At 40.1% G+C, this 12,195-nt stretch overlaps 1 protein-coding gene across 1 annotated transcript; it reads left to right on the forward strand.

Annotated features, from left to right (window-relative positions):
• The first annotated feature begins 3,632 nt into the window (after positions 1-3,632).
• Positions 3,633-12,170, forward strand: LOC139928726 (actin-related protein 2/3 complex subunit 1A-A). The gene is made up of 10 exons (XM_071921367.1): positions 3,633-3,744; positions 4,651-4,794; positions 5,330-5,434; positions 5,996-6,218; positions 6,402-6,509; positions 7,890-8,096; positions 9,376-9,451; positions 9,849-10,039; positions 11,112-11,202; positions 11,892-12,170. The coding sequence occupies exons 2-10, from the start codon at positions 4,731-4,733 to the stop codon at positions 11,895-11,897; spliced, it is 1,071 nt and encodes a 356-aa protein (XP_071777468.1). The 5' UTR covers positions 3,633-3,744; positions 4,651-4,730; the 3' UTR covers positions 11,898-12,170.
• Positions 12,171-12,195: the final 25 nt, after the last annotated feature.

The raw sequence follows: 12,195 nt of genomic DNA on the forward strand, positions 1-12,195 counted from the left end.
ATGGCAGCTGTATTACCTTTTTTGGTTATTATGTTTCATTTCTTCATATATTTCTACTAATAAGCGCCGCTCGGTGGCCGTGAACATCTCCGCTCTCTCTTTACCGTTGCTTTTTGCCATGGTGTATCGATTTGATCCATGATCGACCTCTCGGGCTGCTTAAGAATGGCGTGCACACGCAATTATCTTGACTTCTTGAACCTGTCTTGAATTAGTCTGATTGTGTGAACTTGAATTGAGCTTTATGGAACCGCTTTAGCCCCGACTGATTTGTTAGGTTCATTCATGTCAGGTTTTGGATTTTAATCCCCACTTTTCTTAGCGCGCTTTATGGAACGGGGCCCGGCTTCACTAAACCTAACATTGGCGATCCTGATAATCGGTCTCACGTTGCCGGTTATCAACTGGCTCTGTCAACCCAGGATTTACCTATCCAGCTATGAGCGCGTTCACATGAAAGAGGCGGGGTTTGTAACAAATAGCCAATCACTTGCAACATGGACAGATCCAGATCAGACAATTCGGATAAGATAAGATGAAACTATTGATCCACGTGGGGAAATTAGATTGTTGCGCAGCAAAAGTAATATGATTCAGCGGGGAAAAGGACATAGAATATAAGCGCAAAAAACTTAAAAATAAGTAATAGCCTAAAAATAGGCGAAAATAATAAAATAGGCTAATCAAACAATAAAAGCCATAGACAATAGACCTAATTACAGGATGATATAAGCCCTAATATTTCCTGCTGACATTTTCAACATGGGTATTGGAAAGAAATGGATAGCTACTAACATTGGGTTCTTCTCTCAAGAAGAACAAATTCTTATAATGAATAACTGTCAGCATTACAAAACATAACCGCGAAAAGTAAAAGTTGTTTCTGCTTCCAAGGCTAGAGAGGATTACTGGAGGAACTGCCCCGTCATTAGGACACAGTGGGCACATTTTCCATTGATAAAATAGTTTGTGGACACATTGAGGCTGTAAAAAGATTTTCTATTCATAAAGTCGGCCTCATGTTCTTCAGGGCTGCGGTAATGGAATATGAATAGCCGACATTGAACCAAACACTGTTGGGAATCCAATTAAATAAAGTCAGCGCAATTAATATATGCAACAGTAACTTTAATCCATTAATAATATGGTCAGTTAAGTAGCCTACCTGCTATATCTCCGATATAATAAGTTATCATGGAAAACAACGTGATTCTACTGGTCTGTAAACACGTCGCCCTGCGAACAGCAGTTCTTACTGTCTGTTCATTCAAAAATAGCAGTTTTCAGTTTTTTATTGGGATTTTCATTTGTATATTTGTCCATATCGGGATCCTGTAGGAATGGTGACTCCCTGTTTCCAGAGAGCTGATTGGTCAGAAGGCGGGCCTTTCATACGTTTTGATCCGATACCCTGAACTTAACCTGCTCCGGAGCAGGTTAGCCGTGCAGCATAAGTTACCATGGTGATCTACCCCGGTTAAAAGTGAACCACCTTCGTGAGACCGAAAAGCCAGGGTTAAACCTGAAGTTACCTCGCTAACCCCAAATCCTGCTTCGTAGTATAGGCCCCCGCTCTTAGCGGCGTAACATTTTGATTCACATCACTTAACTAGAAGGGCACTCGGAGAGCGAAGACCTCCGCCAAGGTTCGTGCTGTTATTGCTTGTTCGTGAGTCGGATCCGGATCTGCTCCAAAATTTAATGGGTTCTTCCTTGGCCCATGATACACCCTTCCACGAAGTTTCATGAAAATCGGGCCAGTAGTTTTTCCGTAATCCTGCTAACAGACAAACAAACAGACAAACAAACAAACGGCACCGAAAACATAACCTCCTTGGCGGAGGTAACAAGCTTGAATTCTGTTTGTTCATCTTTAGCATGCTAGCGATTGAGAAAAAAAAAAAAAAAAGCAAATTACAGTAAGCATGGTGATAAAATCTGTTGGACCACAATCCATTTAAATCACTGCTTCTTTATTTGCTCTTCCCACATCCTCAAATACTGTGAGTCAGTGCTGCTGTTGGACATTTGGCTGGTTCACCAAATGAACTCATTCTCATTATTCAACTCACGTATTTCCTTTTTTATGAGAGCCAGATGTCATGAAGTGAGTTCTGAATTCCATTTCATGGAGTCTTTTGATTATACCAAAGTGATAAAGGGCTATATGGAGATAAAGGCTATAATTAAACAAACTTGAACTTTGATCAGTTAGTTGTAGTTGGGCTCATTATCTGTAAAGTCCTTTGAGACATGCATGTGATAAAGGGCTATAGTGTGGTGTGGTCCACCTCTGATATGATAGATATGATGCAGTTTGATTGATTACATATTTAATGTAGAATTGTTCAACACTACACTGGTTGTCCCTTAACCTGACTTGATTCTAATGCAGCATTTTGATTGGATTCCATACAAGTGTGGATGAATATGTATGTATATATTTTGGAGTATTGTGTCCCATGATGCTCTAAATGCTGTTTCAGAGGCCTTTTCACCCTGACAAGAATACAAAACTGGGGGAAACACTGAATACTTGGGAATTTGTGGGATTTTTCTGCATGAAAATGGTCAAATTTAAAGATGATGAATTGGTGTCAGTATCAATCTTCAGAAACCCATATCGGTCCCTACACATTTGATAATGTTCTGTAAACAAAGGTAAAGTCTTGTTTGCCATTATTCCATCACAAGAGATGAAATATTCATCATCATCAGTCAGGTCAGCCATGATAGGAAGAATAGGCTTACAACCCCTGACATTGCCATTTTTGCGGAAAAATCAATGTTTGGCATCGCTCTCTAGTAGCCAGTAGGAGCTACCCTGTAAAAATGACATGTTCATATTTAAAGATATTGAATATTGGCAACATATCAATCTGAAAATGTATCGATATTGGCCTTCAAAAACCCATATCAGCTGAACCCTACTCTTTCACAAGCTAGAAATACATTTTGAAAACTGTCTGTTACATCCACCCTTTGAAATGAATCAAACAATGCTATAACTTTATTGTGCAGAATCAGATTCAGTATATTCACTTGCCAACGAGTCGTTTCTATCAAATACTTTTTTTTACATGTGACTCAACTCTTCATCACCTTTAGCAAATACTTCACTGTATCACTGCATAAAACAGATACATTTAAAATAGACTTCTGAAATATTTCTGATTAACTAGATAGACTACTTGTACTTTTCAAAGTAGGAAACCAAAACTCAATATACCCACCTTTTTATTTGCAGAACAGAATAGGCTTTATGACCAAAATTCAGAGGATAAATCAGAATAAGTAGTATCAAATTGATGTAAGTTACATGAGGATGGGGGAAAAAAACATAAATGAATGCTTTTCTGAAAATATATATTTTTTTATACATTGGTGGCTGTTTGCTTTATGATGATCACTGACAGGAGGTCATGGCTTAGTCTACATTTTATCCATCACTACACCCCTGCAACACAATGAAAAGCATGCAGTGATATGAACGCACAATTCCTAACTTGTCCAACCAACTGAAGAGCTATCACTCTGACTCGTCTTCCCTCCTTCCAGATTCTTGCGCAACAGCTCTGAGCGGACACACCCACCTCTTTTCTCCCTGCCTCCCATAATACCTCAGCCACTTCCTTCCCCCAAGTCAGACTGCACAGCTCCGTTCGTGTCGACTGCCCAGAGTCCGCGAATACAGCCTTCCATCCATCACCACCATCACTTGCACAAGGAAGCAACACAGCAAAGGTAAGTTATGACGCTACCTTTTGTCATTGTTTCTTTTTTTTATCACATCTAATCAGTTCAGTCAGTGTTTGGTCTCTGCTGGAGCTGGTTTAGGATTTCCTTCTAGCCTATATCGAGTTACACTAAGTCTCATATTCTATTCCAAAGCAGTCCAGTCTGTCTAATGGAGGGTGCTTCTTGTCAGGTGATCCTTAGTGCTTAAAAGTCATGGCTGGAATGTACTGCCATGTACAGACCAGTCTGATGTCTTACTGGAATCTTCCCAAAGGGATTCAGCAGCAGATTCTCCTTGGCCAGATGTAAAACAGCAATGTAAAAGCCTTGGGTTTTGTATTCAAAAACTTGTTTTCCTTCAGTCAGGACTGAGTTATCCTTAGGGAACAGGGAAAAACACTGCATGGTAACAATCAAAGCATGTTTGCACAAGTTTGCACCACACCTGATAAAGGTCCACTGTTATCTACTCACTGAGCTAACAATGAATTACAGGCAGGGATGTAGTGGAGGGTAAAGCCACTTTAAGTTAGGTGACCCACCTTTTAATTTGTGGAGTAAAGTTTATGAGTTTCTTAGGCTTTATGATCACAATTCCTAGTAGACAGAGTAGTAAATAGCATCAAACTGGTGTAAGTTATGTCAGGATGGGGTCTTTTAAGGAGAAAAAAGCATAAATCAATGCTTTTTGGTTGGGTTGTTTACTTAATGATGATCACTAACTGCAGGAGAAAAGATTTGAAGATGAAATTATTGTGGAAAAATTGTGAAAACCTCACAAATCAAACAGTACGACTCCACGACTTCTTCACTCAAAAACAAGCAAATAGCGCTGCGTCGTCTGCATAAAATCGTCTTTCCTAACGGAGCGTCTCTCTCTCCCTCTCCCTCCTGTCATTCCTGAACCTGCAGCAGCAGATTTGCAGCCGATCCCGGACGAGACGCTCCTCTGCCAGCCGCATTCCAGCTTGCCTCTCCGCCTCTGTTCAGACATGTCGCTCTACAGCTTTGGCCTGGAGCCGCTGTCCTGCCACGCCTGGAACAAAGACAGGACGCGTAGGTGCAAGTGCAAACCAGTCAGGCTGCATTTCCTCATGGAGAAACGCATGCGTACACTTATGTGCAGATATGAAAGCATAAAAGTGTGTGAGCATAGGCACACACACACACACTGCCTCCTCCATAACCTATGGGTTCAATATTGGGTGGGACCACACTCTCTCGCAGCCCGCAGATGCATTTTCTCCCTCTTCTAATTCCATTAACGTTGCCTGGAGAACTGCGGTGAATCTGATTATCAATACAGGAAGTGGACTGACAGATCTATACTGTATGCATTTACAGGCTTCCATTGCTGCTTGTGCACTCGGCATTACAGTTATGGGTGAACAGTGCTGTGCATTCATGCCAACGAGAGCTAGGATCACTGCTGGCGTTTGCTAATACATACACTTTTTGTACAACTACATGCTTAAGTCAGCAGTTATACGTCATGTTACTAATTCTACATTATTATATTGCTATCATGAAGTGATTATAATGCCCCACATTATGGTGTTGTAATGATGCACCTACACCTATTTCCCCACAGAGATTGCAGTAAGCCCCAACAACAATATGGTGAACATCTATGAGAAGAAAGGCAAAGAATGGACCAAGATCCATGAGCTGACTGAGCACAGCGGACGAATCACAGGTACTGCAACAGTGACTAAAGGAGAGAAGCGAAGTTTCCAGTTGGACTGACTGAATAAAACCGACTGAAATGGGTGAAAATTTTGTAAAATTGAGTGAAAAACTGTAGCAGACAGAGTAAGACCAATGTACATGATGCTGCATTCAAGTTCCATGGGGAAAAAAACATTGAAAAGGTGTGTCAATCATCATGATTTAAGTTTTCGGTAGACTTTGCTTGCTCCTGATCAGCTTTTTCACACTTACCACACATGAACTTAGTGGCGATGACATTTGAGTTCATGTTTTACAGCAAAACAAGCATTACAATGTCAAAAATCCAGCAAGTAGTTGAGAGCTGTGATGCCAAAATGACTTATGTGATGAAAATCCTTCATTTTGTTGGTTTTATTTGAAAGGAATATATCATAATCACACTTGACTACAGGTTATTCCTTCTTGTTGACATCAGAATTCAGTAAGTTCAAGAAATTTCAAATTCCCAAAGTATTTTCTAGTAGGAAGCTCGGCCCTACTGTCTTTCCCACATGACGTGAATGCAGAATAATAATCATGTCCACAGGTATTGACTGGGCACCGGAGTCCAACCGCATAGTGACGTGTGCCGCTGACCGGAACGCCTACGTCTGGACCCTGAAGGACGGCGTGTGGAAGCCCACCCTGGTCCTGGTGCGGATCAACCGGGCTGCCACCTGTGTGAAGTGGTCGCCGCTGGAGAACAAGTTCGCTCTGGGCAGCGGAGCTCGCCTCATCTCCGTCTGCTACTTTGAAAAGGAGAACGATTGGTGAGCTTCATGAAGAAAACCGGTCTCTGATCAAATCAACTCAAATTGTGTGCTTTCATTCTCAAAACAAACACACATTTATTACATATTCTTGTATTATGTATTCTGTTTGTTCAAGTAACAAGTTTTGGATGCAAGTTTTGGGAGTCTGTTGTGGTTTTTTACCCTTTTGCCCCCCACCAGGTGGCTGAGTAAACACATCAAGAAAGCCATTCGCTCCACGGTGCTGAGTCTGGACTGGCATCCCAACAACATCCTGCTGGCAGCCGGATCTGCAGACCTCTACTGCAGGTCAGACAACCACAAAAGCAGGGATGTAGTGGAGGGTAAGCACATTGGAGATTTAGCTCTACAAACATTTCTCGGAGGCAGAGCTGCTCTGGAGGCTGAAATAATCTCATTGGTTGAGTTAAACCTCAGTGGGCAGAGCCAAAGAACCACAGTTTTCCTGAGCACAAGTTGGCTATGGAAGTATATTTCCATCAAAACAAATCATACCATGGACTGATAGCTAACTGGCAAACTTGAATGACAAAGAAGAATCAAAATCAAAATTAATAAAAACATAAATGGCAATGACTTATTTTTTCATTCATTCATGACCATGGCATTCATGATGTTGAAGGTCAGCAGCTAGCTAACTAGCTTACCTAGATAGCTATAGGCCAGTATGGCTAGTTTGAACTTGGTAGGTCAGCTAGGCTAACTAGCTAACCTAGATAACTCAGTATGGCTAGATTACATTTTTTTTTTTTTTTTTTAGTAGCAGAGTGCTAGGCTTCATAATATTAGCTTCTATTTTTCACTGGGCTTCTGTCTAATATTACTTAGCCAGAAAAGCCGTGGTTCTTTGGCTCCGCCCAACAATGAGATTATTTCTGCCTCCAAAAATGTTTGTAGAACTAAAACTCCAATCTGCATAGGGTAAATCCAACTAATCCCAATTTACCCATGTTCTTTAGCCTAATCTAACACTGTAACTTTATATCTTAAAATATGCCCTATTCCTGAGTATAAAGGATAGACTCATATTGTCTGCTACATATGGAGGAGATAAAAGCAAAAGTGCTAAGTGTTCTATACATAATAAACATATGCGTGATTATGAAACATTTAACATTGTAAGATATCCGGGTTCCACAACTAATCTTAAAATACAACACAGTCACATCATGATTATAGTTTACAAAAAAAAGTTTGTATGGATCTCATCCTGTCAATGGCGAGGCCAGCATCTTCCATCAATTGCTATCAGTTAGTAAATATTCTTTTTTGCACCCTTTATTTTAAAGGGAACATACTGCATCTATGTCAATTTCTGTTCAATTTACAGTATGTCATTTTATTTTCTCAAACTTATAAATAATTTCTATTGATGATAGTGATGATCTGTCTGTCCATTTATATTAGCAAGTTCTTTACTGTGTCTGTTTAAAGGAAGAGTGTTGAATAGCATGACCACTAACCACGCATTTGCTTTAGTTTTATTGTTAGTAATTCTTCACAAATTTGACAAAAGTGGATAATTTCCTATTTTATTGTTGCTATTTTTTTGTGACTGATTCTCCCTGTATTGAATGTAATAGAAATTGTGTATGGGGGCAATAAAAACAGTGATTCTTCCACTATAAAATGCTGCCCACTAACAGATCTCCATCATGTGCCTCTCAGGATTTTCTCAGCCTACATCAAGGACATCGAGGACAAGCCTGGCCCAACAGCCTGGGGGGCCAAGATGCCTTTTGGGGAGTTGCTGCTGGAGCATAAGGATTGTGGAGGCTGGGTGCACAGCGTCTCCTTCTCCCCCACTGGAGACCAGCTGGCCTGGGTGGCCCACAACAGCAGTGTGACTGTGGCTGATGCCGCCCAGGGGAAAGAGTGAGTACTGCAGCCAAGCCACTTCAGATGGTTAATGTATATCAGTGAGCAAAATGCTCTTTTAGACACATTTTGTTTATTACTGTATCATCATTGTACTTTAGGTAACTTCTAATAATTCCTAACACACATTGTTTTTCTGGCATAGTAAGTTCTGCTGCTACATACTGATACTACTTGTGCTATTTTGCATATCCTGTTAATGCTGGAACCCATACTTTTTTCTATTTCTACTAACATGTTAATGTGTTGAAATTGCTGGTTGCATATATTTATATACATCCCCATTTGCTCTATTCGTATTTATCTTCTGTTATTCTATGCTGTATCCTACTATTTTCTGCTGCAATGACCCAATTTAATCATTAAAGTTTCAACTCATATTACCTTTATACAATTAGACAATATGGCAGTCTATGTAGCTAACTAGCTAGCTAGCTAATGGTAGCTATAACTAACAATTGATTTAACTGAACTGCAAATCACAGTCTAGAGAAGATGATGAGGAGCACATGGAAAGGTGGGATATAAGAAAGGGTGGGGCATATAACAAGACAATTTTTAATGGCTAATGCCAAGGTTGAATGCCACCTAACCCAATTCATATAGCTGACTAAACTTATTAATATTTAGCCATACATCTAGGTTAGCTTAAGTGGCATTCAGTTATCATGGTAGCTACATGAGTCATAGCTAATGTAGCTAACACTGATAAAATGGCTAAAGCAAACATAGCTAATGAATTCTTTTTAGCTACAGTTTGTGAGCAAAATAAGTAAATTGTGACAAAGTGTCTTCCACAAACACGGTTATGTGATAGCTGCCTGTCTTTCCCAGTTCCAACATGAATCAGCCCCTTCAGAAAGCTTATCAGGCCAGCAGCAGCACTTTATTGCTCCAGGTTCTCTTCTTTAGTTTTTTCACCCAGGCCTGTTTGCTTTTTGTTTATTTTTCTTTTGCTTGCTGACTTTCCTGATAGAAACCTGAAACAATCCCACTCTGTTTCCCATTGAAAACCTCTACTCTGTTAGCACCCCAAAACACATTTTTAGTCATTTTACTGCAGTGTACATACACCGGCTTCAAGTTAACAGTCAAAACAAGATTTAATCATATTTATGAATATGCCACACAGCTGTTATGAAACTCTTGTTCAACTGTTATAAACATCAAGTGTTACTGTGCTTTGAATGTTACATGTTCATCTTCGGTTTAGTCCATATATATCAGATGGTTTGATGATGACATGAAGTGACCTTTCTGACCTCTGTCTCTTCAGGGTGACCCAGCTGACCACTGACCGTCTGCCTCTACTGAGCGTGCTCTATGTCAGCCCTACTGAGATTGTGGCCGCGGTAACTAGCACCTGCACTATGTGTGTGTGTGTGTCCTTCAAGCATGAGGTCTATTGCAGTATGTGCAAGAGATGACCCTAATATATTCTGACCAAATTACTAGAGCAAATTACTAGAGACAAGACAATTACTTGTGCCATCCTCCTCCATTTAGATATCCTTCCACGGCCATTTTTAATGTCCTCTATTGATTCAGTAACCAGGGTGGCAAATAAATATCATCCACAGTCAAATGCTGCTCAGTTTTTCAATGTGGCTGCTTGGTTTGTTTACCCTAAAAAACCACTGTGGCTGATAACCAACTATCATTTGGATGTTGTTTTCTTTTCTGAAAAACACAAAAAAAGACGGGTAGATATAATTCTTGGTACCAATATCCTTCATCCTTGTGTGTCAGGGCCATGACTGCTGCCCCTACCAGTTCACCTATAAGGGCCCCGGCGCTCTGGAGTTCGTAAAGAAGCTGGACATCCCCAAGCAGACTTCCAAGGGCAGCATGTCAGCCATGCAACACTTCCGCAACCTGGACAAGAAGGCAACTGAGGATGACAGCAACGAGCTGGCCACCCTGCACCAGAATAGCATCACGTAAGACGCTCCACTGTTGCCCTGAATACACAATCGTAGCCTATATTATGGATACAGTTTGACTCAGCGGTTCTCAAACATTTGGACCCCCAGATAGACACATAATCATATTAGTCCCAGTAGGATAACATCTTGTCTCAGGGACCCATATGTGAAGATGTGTGTTGTTGATTTAGTATTGAATTGTAGATCTAGACCCCTAGAATCCCCTCCAGGACCTCTGGGGGCACCAGGACCCCACTTTGAAAACCACTGGCTTATGGGGTACTAGTATCTTCATCATGTTTTAGGTGTCTCAATTGTTTTCATAGGGGAGCATAACTATGTAAAGAGGGCTTTCAGATGACATAAGTCACCCTCTGGTGGCCATATTGGAGGTCTTCAGCTCTGTGAACAGCTGATTGAGATTCTAAATGTACAACTTCTCTGTATCAACAGAATTGAACAGACATTGTTAATTTCTCGGCTGTTTTTGACTGGGAGCTGAACAGCACAACTAAATCTGATCAATTTTGTGTTACAATAATGTCAGCTTGTTAGCTAGCTAACCATAGTATCTGGTCAGCTAACCATCACTGTCTTGTAAACAAATCTGATTTGCACACTAGTTAACATATCTAGTAGAAGCTAGTGTTAATGGCTAGTAGTTTCATGTTAACATTAACATCAGTGTCTTTGCTAAATATGCCTGCTGGCTAGTTTGCTAGCTAACAGTTTGTTCAGGTTAACTGCTGACTCCTCTCAAGCTACAACTCAGTGTTTTGGAGGAGAGACTAGAGCTAAGAATAGAGCTAGGAGTGCTAAGTGAGAGCTAAGTGGTTATGGAAAAAGAATGAATGGATTAATTAATTACTGAATGGATCCACATTACGCCAATCATTTCAGGAATCTCTCATTTAACCATTGACCTGTACCTTGCGTACAGCCAATTTTCCAGTGGACCTCCATGATGGTGCCAGCTGTGGTTGATTGGACAGTTCTAACACAACTGCAAAGCCTCTATACTGTGTGACTATGTATATACAGAGAGGCTGGACATGAATGTGTGTATGTGGCCTGTTGTGTCCTGCAGCCAGCTGTGTGTTGTATCTGGGGAGAAAGCCAGCGTGGAGAAGTACAGCAGTGTGGGTCTGGATGGAGCCATGGTGCTGTGGGATTTTAAGGTACACTATGTTACACTTCTCTTCTATACATAAGTCAAGATGTGGTTTTATAACTGTTGGCGTTTAAGGATATTTTTTGTTTTTAATGCAGTAGTCCTGAACATTGACCCTCTAACCAGATAATGTATAGTTTAATAACTTCAGTTTGATGGAAATTAGTCATTGGGACACTAATAAAACACATTTGGGGTACATTGGCATTATGGGCACAAATTGCATACATTTAAATTAATTAATGCAATTTATTTGAGTTCTGTTTGTATACATTTTTGAAATTATGTTGATTAACTTACTGATCAATTAACTTAATTTAAGTTTGAATTACTTAAAATCAATTTTGATTCATTCACAAAACAGACCAACAATTTTTTTTTATTTTATTTTAAATTTTTTTAGTGATTTGACTCTCATTTGCCCTCATTAAAACAGTTAATGGAGAGTTGATGGAGAGTTTTAGTGTCCCATGATGGTCTAAATGCTGTTTCAGAGGTTTTTCCACCCTGACAACAAAACAAATCTAGGGGAAATACTAGTAATATTTTGGATATTGATACTGAGTATCGGTATAAAATATCAGCTCTCGGCAGCTTCAATACAGAAATGGTATTCCGTATCGGCCATATCAGTTAAACCCTAGTAGGGATCAATTCTTCTATTGTAAACGTGTGTTTTACGTTCTTATTTTGCAGCACTGAGACACTGCAGACTGTCAGCCCTTGGGACAGATCTGTGGATCAACCAATGCATCTTCTTGGTCAAAATCAACTAGTCCTTTGTATCATGCCACTTGCAGTTAACCCATGTGTAAAAACACTGAATCACTGATATGCTGTTTTCAAGTGGAAGACACTGTCAGCTGTCATTTGTCAGCTTTGTGATGGCTATCAATAAATCAATGCTTTTGAATAAATAAAGATGCTTTCTTCAGGTCAGACAAGGCCAGTTCTTGGCATTTTCATCATTGCAAATATAGTATATTGATGGTTTTTTTGT

This window comes from Centroberyx gerrardi, chromosome 7, assembly GCF_048128805.1.
Source record: "Centroberyx gerrardi isolate f3 chromosome 7, fCenGer3.hap1.cur.20231027, whole genome shotgun sequence".
Taxonomy (NCBI): Eukaryota; Metazoa; Chordata; class Actinopteri; order Beryciformes; family Berycidae; genus Centroberyx; species Centroberyx gerrardi.

What these genes read in the sequence shown, in the direction of transcription:
- LOC139928726 (XM_071921367.1), top strand. Translation starts at nt 4,731, where the DNA reads ATGTCGCTCTACAGCTTTGGCCTGGAGCCGCTGTCCTGCCACGCCTGG. An exon ending in TTTGAAAAGGAGAACGATTG is followed by an intron (nt 6,219 to 6,401) that starts GTGAGCTTCATG and finishes GCCCCCCACCAG; the next exon opens with GTGGCTGAGTAAACACATCA. An exon ending in TCTGCAGACCTCTACTGCAG is followed by an intron (nt 6,510 to 7,889) that starts GTCAGACAACCA and finishes TGTGCCTCTCAG; the next exon opens with GATTTTCTCAGCCTACATCA.